Raw genomic sequence first — 19089 nt, forward strand, 5'->3', positions numbered from 1 at the left:
GGACCCCCAGGAATTATGGAAAAACATTTTTCCACAGCAGCATTTTCTTTTCCTATCCATTTTTCAAAGCCCTAAGGCTGAAATGTACTCTTCCAGGGACAACCCCCAAACAAAACAATCCTGCGCCTTTCATACAGGTCCTTTCACCAGCAGTAGATGTCTGTGTCCTTGCTGATCTAAAAGGGTGACACGCCGACCTGCTGGGCTTCAGCTTGTGACCCCCTGCCCCCACCCGCGCTATCATCCAGATGAAGGGTTTGTTTGCCCTCCCAACTTACCAGTTCATCAGCATCTGTGTCACAGCACAGGCAAGGACCTTGTCATACTCCTGATGTGTCACGTTCCCTTACACAAGCAATGATGCAGCTTAGTGAAATCATTCATTTGCCAACACACCAGCAATGATCTTCAGAGATGTGTAAACAGCAGCCAGCCTTGTGGGGCTTTGACACTCTGATCAAAGTGTAATATTTAGGATAAACTTACAACTTGCTAATCAGTACTGACTTCAGGTCCTGCTTTTTCCAGAGTCAAGAAGGAGTTACAGAGGAGGCGTTTGGACAACACTCTGAAGATACGTTAATCCTTTGCCAGTCTCACAGCAAGCTTTGAGCTGCCACCAGTAAGTCCCAGGCCAGGACAAAGAGAAGGGTCCTGGGTGTTCCCTGGGTGACCAGTTCTTGAACTGACACCAGATGAGCTGGTGTCACCTTGCCACAAAAGACCGGTTGGAAGCAGGACTTGGGCTCTACTATGGATTACCTTCCCCTCCACCCTAAAAGGACCTTGGCTGCTGTTAAACCTCCTTGTCAAAACTCTCCACTTTGCTGACTGGTGAGAGAGGAGACCACAGCAAGCTGTAGTACAAGAACACATGCTCTCAATCTGCCTCTGATAAGTCACCATACAGCAGTGGCTATTGGAAGAGACACTCGACACGGCATGTCATCTCCAGACTCTGACTAAGGGTGCAGATGGCCCTGGCCTTCTTCAAGGCAGCACTAGGACTAACTTTCTTCCAATAAATTTCTTTCAATGGTTGGCAACTGCAACTCACAACCTTAGTGCAGAGGAAAAGGTGCATACATTCAGCTCTAGCTGTCTTGATCACCTAAGGCAGCCCATCTGAGTAGGACATATATAGCTCTACTTCATGAAGAGCACTTCCAAAGCATCAACATAATGCTCCCTTTTAGATCTGTGCAATTCTGCATAAGCCTAAAATGTCAGTTTGACATTCTGAGCATCTGCTTCAGGCATCTACGTAACTCACGTTTCAGTCACACTCTTCTCATTGCATTAGTGCTAAAAGCAGAGAAGAAAGTTTGAAAGCCAAGACAGGCAACTAATGTCAGGAAGAAGTTGGACATTTGGAGAGACTTCTGCATCAGGAGGAAATGACAGCACCAGAGGCAGAGACTGGGGACTCTTCACCCTTGGAAGTTTCTAGGAGTCAGCTAGACAAACCCACAGCGACCTCAACTAGTGCTGGCAATAGTCCTGCTTAAATCAAGAGGCTGGCCTAGAGACCACCAGAGGTTCCTTTGAACCAGCACTTCTGTGATTTTGTTTCCGAATATAAGAAAGGTATTAAGAAGCCACAGAAAAGGGTATCTTTAAATTAGTTAACAAAAAGAGGCAGGAACATTCTCAGCCTGGCTGTTACAGGCAAGGTCACTTATTCCTCAGTATTTTATGTTATTTGAAACGGGGCTGCTGCATAATTGGAGAGGTTTTTCATTACACATGCAGTTGAACCATCTCTGAAATAGTTCCTGCTGAAGTTAATATCGAGTAATTCTTGTTTCCCACTGTCCCATTTTCCAATACACCACATTTCTGCACTGACAACTGGTAATTGCACGGCAGGATCCGAAACATTTTGGCAATAGATCACAAAAACTCTTCAGGATGTAGGAGGAAACATGGGATTACACAAGAAATGGGAACACATTAGCCAGTTAACATGATCAGAAAATTAACATTCAGAAAGTCATTTACAGGTTTCAAGGTTAGCACATTAAGAGAGAAACAATTCAAGAAGTTTAGAACTGTTTCGTATTACTGGAAAACTCCACCATGACACCGCCTTCTCTTGTTCATCTATTTATCTGCCAGTGAGTTACTTCTATCTTTAAACTGTGGAGCAGATTTCTGCAACCCTATACCAGAAGCAAAAGAGGGTCTGGTCTGTAACACACACTGGTTTGTCACAAGTGGGCCCCAAAAGCCAGGAGTTTCAGCAGTCCCTTGGGAAGTCTCACCTACTCTTGGTTTTACACAGCACAGGTCAAATCTCATCTGTTCCCCGACCATGTATAGCCCCATTTTTAATGTTTACAATTCTGCAAGGGTTTTGCCTGAAGCAATACCAGAATCGAGATGCCGGCAAATAATGGACAGACAACTGTAGAAATAACATTTTTGGTTTAGTGTTTACAATTTGTTTTACAGCTCATAATGAAATACTGTTAGAGATATTCTACATTCATACATTCCTAGCAAAATACACTTTTAGAAACATAAGGCACTTTTCCTAAAACAAATGCTCATGATAAAAATTCAGCAAGAGGGCTGGATGAGAACCCTTTCTACCCTTAATGTTCAGGTCAGTAAAAGATCAATCCTCTAGTCAGGGAGGCAGATGAAATAATCAATAGAAAGGTTTCCAAGATAGAGTTACTGCTGTATTAGTGTGCATTCTGAAGTAGTCTATTTGAAGTATCTTCAGTTGGGAAGGGAGGGCATCGTGTGAATAAGATGCGTTAAAATAGTTCTTTGAACTGGGTAACAAAGACACATTGCAGGGATTAAGTTTCATTACTTTCATTGGATTAAATTCCTTCCATTCATTATTGCCAACAAGAGTAAGGAACAAAAAGGAGCTGGTTCTCCTCTCCCTCCCCCCAATTCCCATTATAATTCAACACAAGATTTCAAAGACTTAAAATGACCAGGACAGAAACCCCTGAAAAACTGCATCTGGCCACTCCAGAGTATGTTTAAATATTCATTACTGACTTCCTCAAGTCTCACCTCTTACTAAAGAAAGGGAAACATAAAAGAATTGGCAACTGTGTAAGTTGCTTCCAGTCAAATTGATATTTTGCTTCTTTTTAACACGACCCCACTGTTCACATTAAGTACCTGCATTCAGAAACGCACCAGCAGCTCCCCTTGGCAGAGAGACGGCGGGGCAGAGGATGAATGCAGGCAGGGACCCGGGCCCCACGGGGAAGAAGGAATGAGCAACTCGGCTTCACGCTCTCATGTCTCAGCTCAAGAACGGTTTCAAAAGCCGGACATGCTGGGCTGCTGCAGCAACAAGGGGACTGATACCAAAACACTGACTGAAGACTTCACTCAGAGACGCATCTGTAGGAACTGAAATCCACTGTTTAAAACTGACAAAAAGAGCTATAATGCTGGCAAAACCACTGTCTACTTCTCAGGGCCCCCAAGAAGGGGACAGTAGGAACCATCCAACAGTGTAGCTTCAAGTTTTGTCTTACCTATTTTATTGCCAAGTACATTTTCCAGTCTTTAGGGGGCTAACAACTGCTGGAAAAACTTGACTCCCGCTCAGTACATTAGACACTACAGTACAAACCTGCATCCCTAGTCCTCTCAAATCCACAGCCAACCCACCGTTTGTTTTTCTTACAAGTCCTTGATAGTTTTAAATTCTGACTTACTTGAATTGCACTTTAAAGCCCAGCAGCAAAAAAGAAAAACTGGTAGCTATACTCAGGAATACATATAAATTTTTTAAGAGATAAGACATTTTATCAAGTCTAAAAAATGCACAGAGATATCAACTGCATAAGCTGTCAAGTTTTGATCTGGCTACAGTGAAGAAGCTGTGAAAAAAGGTTAGCCTATTGGCCCTACTAAAATGGGGGCAGAAATGGGATGCCTGTTCACTTAGGAAAGAAAATGCAGTTAAGATCGAGCTAAATTAGAACCAGCCACCACTGGTCTTAACCCGTCACACAGAGAGGTGCTACTGTGCAAACAGGAACTGTGGTGAAATCTAACTTTGTGAAGTGAAAAAATGCATGACTTCAAGACAGCTGCTGCTAAAGAGAAGAAAGGAAGGTGGTACCTCATGGCCCTGAGCTCAGAAGATCTTGAGATCTCAACTTGTGTGGCTCACTTACACTGGCAGAAGAGTCAAGCTCTAGATCACTCAGTTGCTCACTACTGTTACACTAGCAGCCAATTTAAAATTGTGGCTCTGCAATCAGTTTACTGTCCTTCAGCACTGGTGTGATGATATTCACTTGGGACAGGAGGAAGCATCTGAAAGAGGAGATGAAGAACAAAACACAGGCCACTCACTGATCCCAATTTAAATAACAGCATGCAGTTGGTTTCTCTCAAAATCTGTAGGTTCTTCTTTCCCAAGCAAACCTCACAGAATTTGCTAAAGTGACATCCAGTTGCTTTGCACATATACCTTATTGTGTCTTAAAAATATACTTTAAAAAAAAATTATTGGGAAAGGCACAGAGCACGTGCAATTTAGTTCCTTGTGGATCTGTGCGTATGTGGAATCTTCAGACTAAGTTGCAATGATTAATAATGGACGGGGTGCTATTTTACAACCAGATAATTTCTTCCAAATTCCAGTTCTCTCCAAAGGAAACTGGGGAAATGAGCAGTGCTGCCAAGGAAATGCAAGGCAAGAAGTTCAACCTGCACACCAAGACAGACTGGAATGTACAAAGTTTCACAGACCTCGTTCTTCAGGTCACATTAAAGGAAATAATGTAGTCTAATTGAAAAAAAAAAATCACTAAAGTTAGTTAAAAAGAGTGGAATTATCAAAGTGCTTTAATATATAAAGTGTCAAATATAATTAAACAGGACCATTAACACAGAGCTGCCATAAGATATTCAAACAGGTACCTGCGTTTTCTGAATGCAGGAGAGGAGCACAGGTTTTTAATTTCCCCCTTAGGACCAAAGTGGGTTAAGAAAAGTTTTTCTTGTTCATTCAGCTTCTTAACACAATGTATTTGCTCTGCTCATGCATTCGAAGGCACAGTTGGATTTGCTCAAGCTGAAACTGCATCAAAAGGACTGTCTGCCATGAAATATTAATAAAGGGGCAGCTCTCACTGAGCAAAACACACAACAGCCCCATAAAGTAGATTTATAGATACCTGCCAATTCATAATACTAATTTTTATAAGCTATTTGATACTTAGAAAATCTGAGCTATTTTCTGCAGCTTTCCTTTAAACATAGTTTAAGATAACTGAATGTGTTATTTGAACAACCCAACAGACTGCCAAAGCTATTCTAACAAGAGCAAATGCAAACAAATAAATAAGGAAGAGGTTTCAAAGCCACCTCATGCAAGATGCTTGGACAACACGCCTTAGCCTCCCTACTGGCTTTTCCTCTCATGTTATGAATAAGGAAAAAAAAACACCAACAAAACATTCTCCACAGCACTTCTCTCAGTACTTCCAATTCATTAAGCTGCTGCCTACTTTAAGCAGATGACCTTAAAGACAGAAAGTAACTCTGTACCAAGCATAGCAGAGCTACCTGCAGCAGGGGGACATGGCTGGTTAGAAATGTCACTCAAGACCTTTCCTGCAATTCACAGATATAAAAGCAGATATGCTCCAGCAAGCTGAGTCTCAAAAACATGATACAGAGCATCGCATCTGGTCCCTTGCATAGGCATGTACGGTCACAAGTCTGAAGTAATACCAAGTCTCAATAGCACAACTCGTCTGTTTTCTGAAGGCACCATAAAGACAGCAATGCTCCAGGTGTAATGGGAAGAGGCAGAGCAAGGAAAAATAATGAATACAGTTAGGAGGAAACACTAAGAGCAGCTTGGTATAACAAGGGAGAAAAAAAGGTGGCTCAGTTCTATGATGGCTGTAACATCTGTAACAGCACAGGGACCCTACGCCTCTAGGCAAAGAAAGAATAACCAGAGTTTGGAAAAATCTACTCCTGAACAAAAAAACCCCAACACAACTCCCATTTCTAGTGGATGGGTCTAAAATCTGTAACTGAAATCAAAGGAGACAGCCAAGAATCAAAACACTATATAAAACATTGGGGCCCATACATACTCACATGGCATCATTAGCCTGTTTCTGATTTACCACAGTGTTAAAAGATCTGGACAGTCTCCTTTGCTCTGCAGGATGACTGAAGTCCAGTGAAGTGTCATATATTAAAACCCTTCTCAATCCGCCAGTGAGAACAAATCCCCCTCCCCAGCCCGTACGAGGGAGGGGGGACGTCTCCCAGACAGGAGATGTTTCTAACAACCCCAGGCATGCTACAGGCAGTATGCCACCGAGTTAGTTCTCCTAAGTAGCACTGCACCAAGCAAGTCTAGGCTTGCTAAGATGTTCTGCCCTTTACATGGACTTGAGGACAGTTTCTCGTGAGCCCTTCAGCCCAGAGGCTCATGCTTCGCTGTTCCATTACTGCTTTTCAAACACGTTTTCCTTCCCGTCTTCCCCTCTCGCTCCCCATTATCCCAGAAGGACTTTCTGCATCCTGCGCGCAGCGACGCTGGCTTCGTCCTCGGAGTCGGACTCGCTCTGGGAAGTGGAGCTCTGGGAGGCAGAGCTGCAGGGAGAGGAGCACTCTGGGGAGCACAGGTAGTGCATCAGCGGGAGGCGATACTTCCCACAGAAGTCAACGAACTTGATTTGTCGGACGCAGCTGTCAAAGTAGACACCTGTAAGGGCAGAGGGAACAGCAACGACATGAGAGACACCGTGCGGAGAAATCCGTAAACCTTACAAGGTTGTTGCAGCTGGTGCAAATGCCTCAAATTAGGATTTAATTGACACTGCACTGAATGCGGAAGCACAAGGGATACTGGAGGAAGAGAAGGGACCAGGACACCTATGAAAATGTGAAGTTTCTTTTCTTCACAAAAAAACCCCCAACTCCTGTAGAACTGTATTTGGTAGGCGATTCAAAACAGCACACTCTACATGAAAGGACACAGGGCACCTACTTCCAAAGAATTTGGCAATTTCTTCTAACCATTAGGGAAGAAATATCAGGCTGGAAATTTGCAGACTTCTTAAATGTCAAATTAATTCATCCACTCTATTTTCAAACTTGTAAAACCTCTTGTACCAGCTAGCAAAAATGCGTTCACAAATAGCCCTTCATAGCTCTACTTTTCTTCTGCTTGAGTGAAGTCACCATGCTGAGTTTGGATGGTACTTTCCATGGCAACAGTGTTGCTGTAACACACAATTACGTTCTCTTCCCCTCACAGCAAGCCATTTCAGACACTGACGTTTTCAGAAGCTTCCAGCGGTGTTTTAAGTCCTAGCTGGTCTGGAGTAAGCTTTTCTCCTGCAGTGCTAGAGCAACACTGCAGCACTGTGCTAGTTCAAAAGGAAAAGTGAAAAAGAGCAACACCAATCCACTGTTATCCAAGCTGTGCAAAGCTCTAAAAAAGGAAACCTTTCTTTCCCTTTCAACACAAGTTCCAGCCCTTCTGCCTTTGCTTACAGAGCATGCTTTGATATTGTCCTGTAAGGAGATAAGATAACAGCCTGCGTTATGACTGCAGGGTAGATACTAATTAATGATTTTTTTCCTTAATCTTCTAAAGGCTAAACGCATAGATCGTTTACTCTGGATAAAGATTAAGCATTAAACCAAATTAAGGCCAAGCATTCCAGGCTTTTCTATGAAGTCCTCTCCTTCCAGGAACTACACGCTAGTAGTCCCAAGCAAGAGCTAAACAAGTTGCTCTTGGTAATTGCCAAGCCCTATAGCCTCTCTCCTCTTTTCCATGCAGAAATGAAGCTTGCTGTTCAGCAAGAGTGCTTGCAAAAGTTCTCCTGTGCATTACTTACTCTGAACTACTTCGGGGCAGACGGATTGGAAGCTTCAGACCATAAAAGCATAGCGGAGTGCTGGGATGAGTTGCAAAGACTCCAACAGAAATACTGTCTTACAATCCCATGCAAATAGAGCAAACCAGCACTACAACTTCGAACCTTGTTTCTAAGTGAACAACACATCGAACCTGACTGAGCTACTAAAGTCATGGCAAGTCAAAGGGAAAGAAAACCCATCAGGTAAAAGCAGGAATCAGAGCGGTGAACTTACCCCCACATTTAGGATTGGGACAGTTGCTGGCCAAGCTCAGATACCGGACAAGATTCTCCGGGAGATCACTGGGAGCATAGGGAACATTGCGAGTTTTAACTGTGCGTCCAGCCAGTTCCTGAAGGCTCGGGGGATTGTAGGTCAGGTCACGGACAAAGCGAACCACCAGTGGGTTCCCACGCAAGCTCAGCTCTTCCAGGTGAACCAGGTTAAGGATCTCTCGAGGAAGGTAAGTCAGCAGGTTATTGTGCAGGCTAAGGGAGCGCAGGGAATGCAGCCTGAGGATGGAGATGGAAACCCAGTCAAGATGTGCAAGCAAAATCATTCCGCAGCTGCGTTCCACAGACCCGATTACTCTCCCCTCTCCCACCAGTTTCTTTTTCCTTGGCTTTTCTTCCTTTTAAAGCATAAACTCATGCTAAAAGAGCTGCTGTTACTCCAGCACACACAATGCCCTAGAAAACTTGGCTCAGCTCTGGAATGCCTGTTAAAGAAATACAGTCTTAAATATGCTGCTGTCCCTCTCAGTATTGCCCCCCCACACATACCCCAAAAAAGGTAGCACAGAACAAAAGTATACAAACTGAGTGCTTTCAGGGGAGATAATGTTTCCTTGTACCCAGTGCATGCATCAAGAACGGTTCTGTGCAATAGTTTGAATAAGTCACCTGCTTTCACTCATGCATTAAAGATGATTGCTGGTAGGCAGCCAACCCTGGAAAACCCCGTGTTTTCTTTGCATGTGGCTGCACCACCTTGCTTTGTGATACTATTAGATCTCAAAAGGTACGCAAGGTCAGGCCAGGCTAGCATCGCCATGGGTGACAAGCAGTTTTTTGGCTTTTGGAGGAGGCATTCTCCTCTCTCAGGAAGCACAAAGCAATGCTGCAGCGCAGTGTCCAGGGATGCTCTCAGACCAGTACAAGTTACAAAACAACTGGACATTGTACATCAAGAGTAATCCCACTACACCATCAAATTCCAACTCAGAAAACTCCGTGCTGCCATTCAGTTGCTTTTGGGGTTACAGCTACACACTGAATTCTTCACCTCCCATCTTAGGCTACCCGTACAGAGTTTGCAGTGTCCTCTTTTCCCCATTATGAAACAGACAAAGCAGTAACTTATCTTCTAGAACTGTGCTTGAGGATTTAACCAGCACGAAAACATTCTGAGATCCTAGAGTAAGAAATGCCAAGGGAACACAGAGGATGGTACAACACAAAAGCACACACAAAAAGGTTTTGGGTGAAAGACAAAACAGACCAAGCATTCATCACTAAGAATACAGTAGCATGGCAGTTTATCTTTTCCAAGTTGCCCAGGTACTTCTCAGGGCTCCCTGTACAATCTATTTATTTACCTTAAAATGTATACTTGATGACATTTTTTTTCCCCATAACCCTTTGATTGAGATTTCCATACTATATATTCATGGTCTGCCCGCAGTGCACCATGCTAAGGATCTTCTCATTCAAGTCTAGTCACATTAACAAACTGAAGGACAAATAGGTCCTCCCAGGTGCTTTTATCCACACATGCAGGAGAAAAAGTCAAGAGTTACAGCTGGTGGCTGATGACAGTAAATACTCACTGTGCCAGCTGAGGTGGAATGCTCTGGATCTTGTTGTCACACAGAACTAGATAACTTAGAGAAGGCAGGTTTGCTAATTCAGGTGGAATTGAAGTAATGAAATTCCCTCCAAGGTATAGAAACTCTAAACTGAAAAAGAGAAGAGAAAACACTGCATTATTTCATTAAGGTAATTTTCAGTTTCATTTAACACTAGGTCTTGTCATCTCCTGCCATTTCTTAAAGAAAACTTACAGATGACTGTGCATAAGATAATTTGCTGAGGGGGAAAAAAAAAAAAAAAGCTGAGTTGCACATCAAAATTACAACAGAGCTGCTGTTTCACAACAGATAATGTTAAAATTTACCTCCAGCCTCCTGCAGTCACCGTTACACCTGTAGGTAGGCACCAGACAACTATGTATTCCTACACCAACCCCAGATGCAAAGCTCCTGCTCCTATGTCCAAGGAGGAGCAGCCTGCGCACGCAGGGTCTGCAGCACTGACGCAGCTCCTGCTGCAGCCAGTGGGAGTTCTCAGTTTCAATAGGAGCAAAGCAAGAGAGCAGTGGCTCTCCTTGAAAATCCTGGCCCTGCACAGGCGCTAGTCGCTCTTTATGGTATCATTTGACTCCTCCATGACTAACTGCAACCTTTCAGCAGAAGTCAGAGGCAGCCAGTCCCACTTTGATACAATTCACATACGGAGAACACCACAGCCACAACAGCACAGAGCACATCTAAGTCACACAAGCACATGCATGCAATTTCTCAGATTGATTTCAGTATACTGAAGTCATGGAGCCCAAAGCTACCAAAAACATTAGCAAGACTTAACCGTAGTTTGGGCTTAAATAATAATAAAAAATAAATAAAAAAAGTCACTGGACATCCTGTGAAAACTCAGTGGATGGGAGACAGGAACAAAGAGAGGCACTAGATCCCTTCTGCCAGATGGAGCAGACAGTATTTGCTGTGCATCTCTGTCCTTCTAGGAAGAAAAATTGGCAAGCACTTCTCTTTGACATAATAGCTTCAAGTCCCCATTTCACAGAGTCAAATAGTTTTCCTCCCCTGTTCTCAGACGCTGCCTGGAAGAGGAGCAAAGGCAGGTTCAGTTTCGGTACTTCTGGCTGGGAAGCAACACCATTGCTAATCACGGTCCAGACAATACTTTTTCCAATGCCTGAAAAAGGTGGATCCCCTGGTCCTGTCTGCAGGTGCTGGTTCAAGATCTCTGGTACATACTCAGGTTAGCTGCCCAACTACAGTGTATATTGGCCCTCTCTGATCCACCAAGCATTCCCCGCAGGTAAGGGAAAGAGAAGTCATCCAGGCTCCATCACCCTTTCTTTAAGAACAGCTAATGACCTACTCGGAATAGGAGACACCTTCATCTCACCCCAGCAACTGAGAAAGGCTATGGATACAACTGGCAAAGAAACACACAACCAAACCACTCAAGGGACATGGTGGTTGACCCGGAGAAGGTCTGAACCCTGCAACTGTGCCCCAGCACGTGTGGAATGCTGGAGAAGCTCCTCTCTGAGGTTCTCCCTGGGATGGAGCAGAAGAATGGTAGAAAGAGACTATTTCCTTCAGTTCTTGCAAGAAACTTGAACCCCAAAGATCCAGTGACAGCATCTGCTTGGGCTACGGGGGCCACTAACACAGCACAAAGGTCCATCTGCCTAACAGCGAAGAACAGAACGACAGACCTCTGCAACATACCAGGAGAAGCTCACAGAGCTTAACATCCCCCGGATTCACTCACCTGTTTGGAGTATGTCAGAGGTAAGCTAAATAACTGAAATTTGACAAAGTGGGCACAAAATTAAGCCTTAAACTGAATCTGAGTATATGAAAGGAAGAACTACACTTGCTTCAGCTGAGAGATCAAGTGGGACAGCACATTTGGAAGTCATTCTGAACATGTGAGAAAGCAGCCAGGAAAAAACCCACCACCGAAACCCCACTGCTCAAAAGCAGCCTCTCTTCTGCACAGACAACCTGTAGGTGAGGAGTGGGGGTAGGAGGAAGGCTGCTGTGCAGAGACTACATCAAGGGGAGATTATTTTTAATTAAATTTTGATCCCCTAACAAAGCCCCAAGTTTTAACCAAAATTCCTTCTGCAACCTCCATTGTTTCCCAAGGTGGATTTAGGCTGCTTGGCTCTCATTAGGGACTTAACTGCTGACCATACAATTCCTAGGCATGTTTTAACTCCATGCCATGGCTGGAGCCCACACTGAAAACTGTTGGGCAAGGGAATTCTAGTAACGTGGATTTCAATGTTTAAACAAGGCTTAGACATGTACAAGTTTCCACTTCCTAGGAAAAGTGAATAATTAACTCTTCATCCTCTGTGTTTTAAGACAACAATGACCATAAAGCCACATTGTGTAAAAAACCATACTACCAGGGAAGGGGAAGAGGGGTGCAAAATATATGGTAAAAGATGGTTTGGAAATTCATTTCAAGGCATGAAATGCCTAAGTTTCAAGAGCAGCTTACTACACAAACTGTAAAAACACTGCCTAGAAACTACTTACAGCTTTCAAATCTGTTCTTTGTAAAGTCTGTGTAATGAGAACACTCAGTTATACTAGCTAGGATATAAAGCCCCAACATCAGACTACAAGCTGATTCTAACTAAAAATCCACTAAATAAGGTAACTCCCCTTCAGCGGCAACAATGGGTTTCTTAAAAATTGTTTTCTTTGTACCTATCTTCTGAATCATCTTTTTGAGGTTGGTAGACTAACAACTCACCGGGTCCAGTCTAGTACAGCAAATTCAGAATTTCCAACATCAACTTAAGATATGAATTAGATGATAAATTTCTTAAAAAAGCACAGGGAAGAGGCTTTGAAACTATAAAGAAACTGATTTTAAATATAGCAAAGATATTCTGATAGCTTCCACTGAAACACTGCTCAGTAGGCAAAAGAAATCTATAACTCCCGTCCCCCAAAATACAATTTGCTAGAAAGAAGGATCTAGCCCAGTCTTGGCTCAGCAAGATGGAGAAATTAACAACAGTCATTTCTGCATCAAATTAAAGTGTCAAGAATTGTTTGAGCAAAGCTAATCATGACACAGGCAAGGATTTTCCAGAGACACAACCCTTTTGTAACGAGCGCTCAACGGCCACAGTTCGCTCCCAGCTCATCTACTCCTGGCCTGATTTTCACGTCGCGCTAAAGCCGTACCTAAAGGCCAAGGCAATGCCGAGTCTCGAGCTGTCCTACTCAGAAAGCAGTTTGCTGCTTGGTAAGACGAGCAAAAGCACTGCTGAGCTCTGCCCTCCTCACAAAAGAGCCTGCAACGAGGCAAGCCACACCGTTTACCATAGTTTTTCACATGAGGACCACAGCAGAGACGGGACTGAGCTTAGTGAATACTTCTAACTAACCTTTCACACCAAGACCCAGTTTTTCTGACAATCATTAATCTGTATAGTCATTTGGACCAGCCAGCTAAGGTCTCATGCATCACTGTGTACACAGAGGGAGAGCTGGAATTTTTCTGTACTTTCAGAAGTCAGTCCAGGAACTTAGAAAAGCCAGAGAGCAACCAGCCTCAAACGAACGTAAGCTCAGTTCCTATTTTTGAAGCTAGAATAAATGATGTACTTCCAACCTGCCACACAGGCTCTGGCTGAACAAGTTTCAAGAAGGGAAAAACACCGACACAATCCATCTCAACAAAAACTGAAAAACCCTCCCATTTTACAGAGTAACTGACAGGGGCTGACACTTTCCCTGCCTTTTAGAAATGTTTACAAATACACTAATAAAAGGCCAGAGTCCCTTTCAGCCTCATATCCAGCAGGCTTCTCGCTCAGCGCAGCCAGTACTAATTGCGGCCAAGCAGCAGCCAGCACGTCGAGCCCATCGCGTGTCGTTCCTCTCTAGCAGGGGATTTCACACCACAGGGCTGTAGGGTGGCCGTGTGAATCCTTTTACATATGGAAAGGGCATGGGGGAATGCTCAAACAACTATGAATTGATTCAGGTGGTGGCAGCAAAGTTTAACACGCCAACAGAATGTACATTCTTGCTTGAGTATGTTCTTGAGGTTTCCAGGTCATCGTATAGCACAAAACAAATCAAAAAGCCCCAAAACACTAAGAAGAGCCCACTCTGAGCACTAGAGGTATTTCTGATACCCTATCAATTACCATGATAACTTTCATAGTCATGTTTCAAGGCGAGAATGTCTTCTGGCGTAGAAGATACTCAAATTTTCAATCCACCCTGTTTCCCCACAGATGCTTCTTTGGATAAAATTCAACCACTGACATCAAACAGATGCATCTAAACAGGTAATCTAAAAAAGAAACAATGAGCCTGAAATAGCTCCAGGTCTTTTTAAGATAAACTTTTTAGCAAGAAATTTCCAGGCAGTTTTGAGGCTCATGCAAGGGAGGAATTTAAAAGCAGCCCACAATACACTCCTGTTAACCCTGTTCTACGATTTGCTAATTCCTGAGAGAACTGCATAGCCTTTGCTGACAAGCAAATTTAAGATCAAACGGTTGTCTGAAAACTATTTGCAAAACGTTTGAAGAGGGGAAGAAAAAGGGAGGCAGCAAACAGATTTCCTAATGCTGTATCTTTATCAAAGCCTCACTTGCCGTTTTTCCCACACTGTAACAGCCATTCTTAAGTGCATGCTTGTCTAACATGCTTAATACTACCCACGAATAAAAGCAAATACTCTGGTTTTCATAGCATCTAAGACTTTACAAAAAACTTGGGTGAATCCAGTTAGGCGTTTGAGGCCTTTGATCCCAGCCCTTGCACAACTGGGTTTTACTAGAGGAATCCAAGCAAGAAGGAAAGGAGCATGCACGGCAGACGCCTGGAAGGAGCCTGGCTCTTTTCCACGCTCTTTCCGCCTGCTCCTGGCACTCTACTGAGCGCAACAGTATTCACTAGAAGAGTAAGACTAAACTCAAAATTCACATCGGGAGGGCCAAGGTATCGATTGCCTTTCGCTAAGCTGTTAAGAATTTTTCCCTTTACGGGGCACTTGCAAGACATTTCCCCAAGCGAGCACGCTGATCAGGGCAATCGATGCACCCTTAAGCCAAAAGCCACAGTTAGACAGTGAAGATCAGAGCTGTATTTTACCAGACTTGTCAAACAAATTTTGTCCAGAATGGACACAAGTAGATGACCACGTTTCTAGCTCACCAGCTATAATACATGTTGCCCCTTAGCGCATCCCCAGCTGGATCAGCAGAGGAAGGATACACACAGCCAACGCAGAAGTGGGATGTCTACACAGATCACAGTTCAGGAGCTGCTGGGGGCTGTGAATGGAATCTGAGAGAGTGACTGACCATAACATCTCACACCGAAAACACAGCAAGGTCAATGTTGGAGGAAGAACTACAGAAAAGATGACACTTATGTCTACCTATGCTAAGCTCATCTTTTATCTGGCAACAAATAGCAAAGCAAAGCAAAGAGGGCTGCTCTCACCCATCTGGTGCATTTTCTACTCTAAATTCACAGCAACGGCCAGTGCTGCAACTGAGGTCTTGCATCATACTCACACTGCTAGCTGACAGTAACTGGGGGTGGTGGGCATACAGAAGGAGCTGGCACAGCCTCAACATGATTAAAAAAAGCCCTCAGCAGGGTCCACGCTTACCTTTCTCAGAAACATAAGAGGCTGTTGCAGGTCACCACAGACGCTTACAGTGGCATTAGGAGGAAAGAGTACTGCATTTTCCTAATGCAAAGGCTATTCATTCTTGGTGCCAGCACGCTATGATCAGCAGCATCCTGCTGCCATCACCAGAGCAATCATGATCATCCGCTTACAAAGCCATGTCAATGAAGGAAGTTTCAAGCATCAGAACATCTATAGGTGGTCCCTCTACAACAGCCTAGGAGGTAACTGATAATCAGGTGAAAGACACTCACCTTCCACGCAGGATCTTGCACTGCACACAAAGATTTGTGTGGGCAAGGATGGGGCAGATGCTGAGGCTGGGAGTAAGACAAGACAGCAGCAGGACTGTCTGCGGTTCTTACTGCTGTTTCTTAACTTGCCAAATCACTAGGAACATGCTAGAGAAAAGGTTTTGCACAAAATGCCTGACCCCAGCTTGCTGCAAAGTTGTGGAATTACTGTCTTCATGTGATTAACAACACACGGCACACGTCTCTCATTCCAGTGCTTTTGCACTTGCAGTTGCCAGCATGTTCCTTCTCCTTCGGCAGATCGGACCCATCAGCTTTCTATTCTTTCAACTTCACTGCGTAGGCTCCTTACCTGCTGTATTCCTGACCTTCACTAAAACTGATGTGCTACCCCTTCAAAAACTACAACAGGAAACTGTGGGGCATAGAGGAAAGACATGAGGCTTAGTTATCACAAATTTTTTTTTTTTAAATCTCATCAGAGCTCAGACATTCCCTGGAAACATAAGAAGTATTTATAGATCTCTGCAACTCTGCTCAACTCTATAATCAGTGACTGGGGCAAATGGGAGTTTGCCAGGGTCACGGGAAGAAGAGAACTGCTGGCCTCAGGAACTCTAGTACCAGCAGGAGAAACGTGTCCGGTCAAAGTGCTACATGCATTCCTCTGTGGTCTCAGAGACCACAAGACACAAGAAAAATTTCTTTTATGGGAAGTTGCATACAGAAAAAGGCTCATAGTCTTGTCTTGCCAGCAACAGTGAGATGGACACTTGCAGCTTGAGCTGTGAGGTTAACAGAAGCCCCTGTACCTACGCCAGGTCCCACCTCCTGGCCCGGAGTTCAGAAATGAAGAGATGTGTCCGTGTTGCCCAAGGGCTCTGCTCTGCCCTTGCTCAGGCTCGTTTTACCCACTTCAACACTATGTGTGCTTACACTCTGGACACCTCTGTTAGTGGCAGATGGGAAGAGGGACTGGCAGCAGCTACTCTCCAGTGCATATCTACTATCTTTTTGGCAAGGGTTTCAGGTCACTGGTTATCTGGCTCCCAATGAGTAGATTCAGGATTCCCTCTGGAGGAACATTAGATTATAAAGTATTGTTCTCTCCCAGCTCTTGCAAGCAAGTGTGCTGCTCCCTTTTGTTACTTAAGCAGACCCAGATACACAAGAGTCACTGATGGCATAGTGGTAAAGAAGCTGACAATCCCGGTGGGGCACGGATTCGCTATCTTGAGCTAAAGTTCAATTATATTATGGTGACACATTAGCAGAAGTTCAACGAGTTAGCAGTGATTACGTGGGCAGCAGACACAAGCTGCGTCTAGTCTCGTTTTTCTACCTGACACATCATTTTGTGATGATAAACACACAGTTCAATAGCCTTGTCCGCATTTGCCCTCTCAGAATTGTCATTCTGGGGTTCAAGCACAACCAGCCCAAGAAGAGCTGCAGGACAGGACAAACAGGAGGCCTGCTTCAGGACAGGCCAGAGGAACAAAGCAGAGTAACCATGCAGCAGTAGTTTGGCAGTGGTGCAGCATGGAGAGCACAGCACAGAGCCCACTGGGGCACCACATGCCTGTACCAGGCTACGCAGCCTGGTACCTTCTCAGGGTCAGCAGCGTAACAAAAAGCAGGACTGAGGTTTGTTGAGGGGAAAAAAAAGAAAAAAGAGAGATAGAGAAACCATAACCACAGATGAGAGCATCTAAGCAGCAGCCGGGAGCCTCTGCCTCAGAGGTCGGTGCAACAATCAGATCCCAGCCACATCCTGGATGCTACCAAGCATGCTATGGAGGCAACGTGGATCATCTCCCACACACAACTGCCCTCCTCCACCAGCCTCCCATGAAGCTGGTGCCACTGTTCTCATTTCCTTCGTTATCCCTGAAGCAACTGCTCCTGAACAGAGAGAAAGCTGAGTTTTCTCCTCCTTATGAGAGCCCCAACCCAGGACGCATCCCAACTCTGCCAAGACGGACATGTGCATTCTCTAGCACTCAAAATGCCTCATAGCATCTCTCAAACTTAGCTTAACCCAGACGTGCTCCAGATCCTCAACAGGTGCATGCTGTGCCATCCGGGCAAAAGCCGCATACCCAATTGTATTATATTGCAGTGGACAAAACCGTTTCCCACCAGCACTCAAGCAGTTCTGGTACTTCCAGCCTAGGGCCATGGGAGACAGCACCCCGCATACAACACCTCGTGCTTCCGCTGGATGCAGCTCTGCTAAGCCATCAGGGCGAATCCAGCTACTTAGGGTCAAGGTTGCTGGAATTTGCGTAAGAGAGGCTGCCTCTGGCAAGCCCCTTGGCAAAGAGCTGGAGTAAAGAAAGTTCAGACCCAAAGTCTTCGCAGAGAGCCACAGAGGGGCTAGTCTGAGGCTTGAGAAACCAGCAGAACACACCGAGGTGCCTGCATGTAACATGCGAGCCAGAACATGGCCTCTGGCTGGCTCAGGAGGATGGAAAGCTTCAGAAGTACCTATCCCAGGTCAATCCAGGCAGTCAATACCCAGTCCTGCCTAAGATCTGTTCCCACCTCACCAACATTCCTAACTGCCGTGATTCAGCCATAGGTTTCTATGCCACCGGCCTACGGTGGTTTGATCCAGCCCAAGAGCCAGACATACCACCGCACCTGAGCACAGACAGCCTAGGGCTCTACACTTCAGAAGATCCATCAGCTGATCTGTCAGATCTACGTGAGCCGGATGGGTGGAGAGAACTACAACAAAAACCCATCCATGCCAGCAAGTACCCTGATGCGACCGGAGCCGTATCAGCAGAAAGGCCCTATTGTTTGCATAAGCCACAACCAGATCTTTATCCTCCTTTGCGACCCATCGTGCAGCCATGAGCCACATGAGACCAGGGGTTTTATTTTGCTCTCGCCTAGAGATCTGTATCACAGCAAAGCCGCAGAGTGCCTGCCGCACGTCAACATTCGTACCAACCACACCGTCATCAGGAGAGCCTCCCCTGCGCCGAGGCAGCCCAAGGACGAGGAAATCCTGAAAGAGTCGCCCACGTGGCGAGCGCAGAAGGCCCATCGACCGCTCGAAGAGCGGCTTTGAGCTCAGGTAACCCAACCTGACGAGGGGGAAGAGACACGTTATAGCAGCAGCAGTGCTTACAGAGACACCTGAGGCCCGACAAAACTCGCTCCCCGAGCGGGAGACACGAGGCATGCTGCCAGCAGCGGCCAGAAAATCCGGTCGGGTTTGGCTGGCAGCTGCCGGGGCTTTTCTTGTCGTGTCCCCCCGGGGCAGAGGCTCGGGTTGGGGGGGTTGGTGGAGAGGGGGGGACCGGCCCGGCCCGCCCGGCGCCCTGCCCTCACCTGCGGAGCTCCTGGATGTCGGGCGGGATGCCGTGGAGGCGGTTACCGCCGAGGCTGAGGCTCTGCAGCCCGCGGAGCCCCTGCAGGGCGGGCGGCACCTCGGCGAAGCG

The 19089-nt window shown here is 45.4% G+C and overlaps 1 protein-coding gene across 1 annotated transcript in view; it reads right to left on the minus strand.

Moving 5' to 3' along the window:
- Positions 1-4823: 4823 nt before the first annotated feature.
- The window catches only part of LRRC58 (leucine rich repeat containing 58), an 18047-nt gene continuing 3781 nt past the window's right edge, over positions 4824-19089 (minus strand). Inside the window, exons 3-6 of the mRNA XM_010567680.1 lie at positions 18980-19089; positions 9716-9844; positions 8122-8399; positions 4824-6721 (exon numbers count right to left, since the gene is read on the minus strand). Coding sequence (XP_010565982.1) covers positions 6513-6721; positions 8122-8399; positions 9716-9844; positions 18980-19089 — 726 coding nt within the window. The 3' untranslated portion in view covers positions 4824-6512. The remainder of the gene's footprint in view (positions 6722-8121; positions 8400-9715; positions 9845-18979) is intronic.

This window comes from Haliaeetus leucocephalus, unplaced genomic scaffold (assembly GCF_000737465.1).
Source record: "Haliaeetus leucocephalus isolate CR32 unplaced genomic scaffold, Haliaeetus_leucocephalus-4.0 Scaffold228, whole genome shotgun sequence".
Taxonomy (NCBI): Eukaryota; Metazoa; Chordata; class Aves; order Accipitriformes; family Accipitridae; genus Haliaeetus; species Haliaeetus leucocephalus.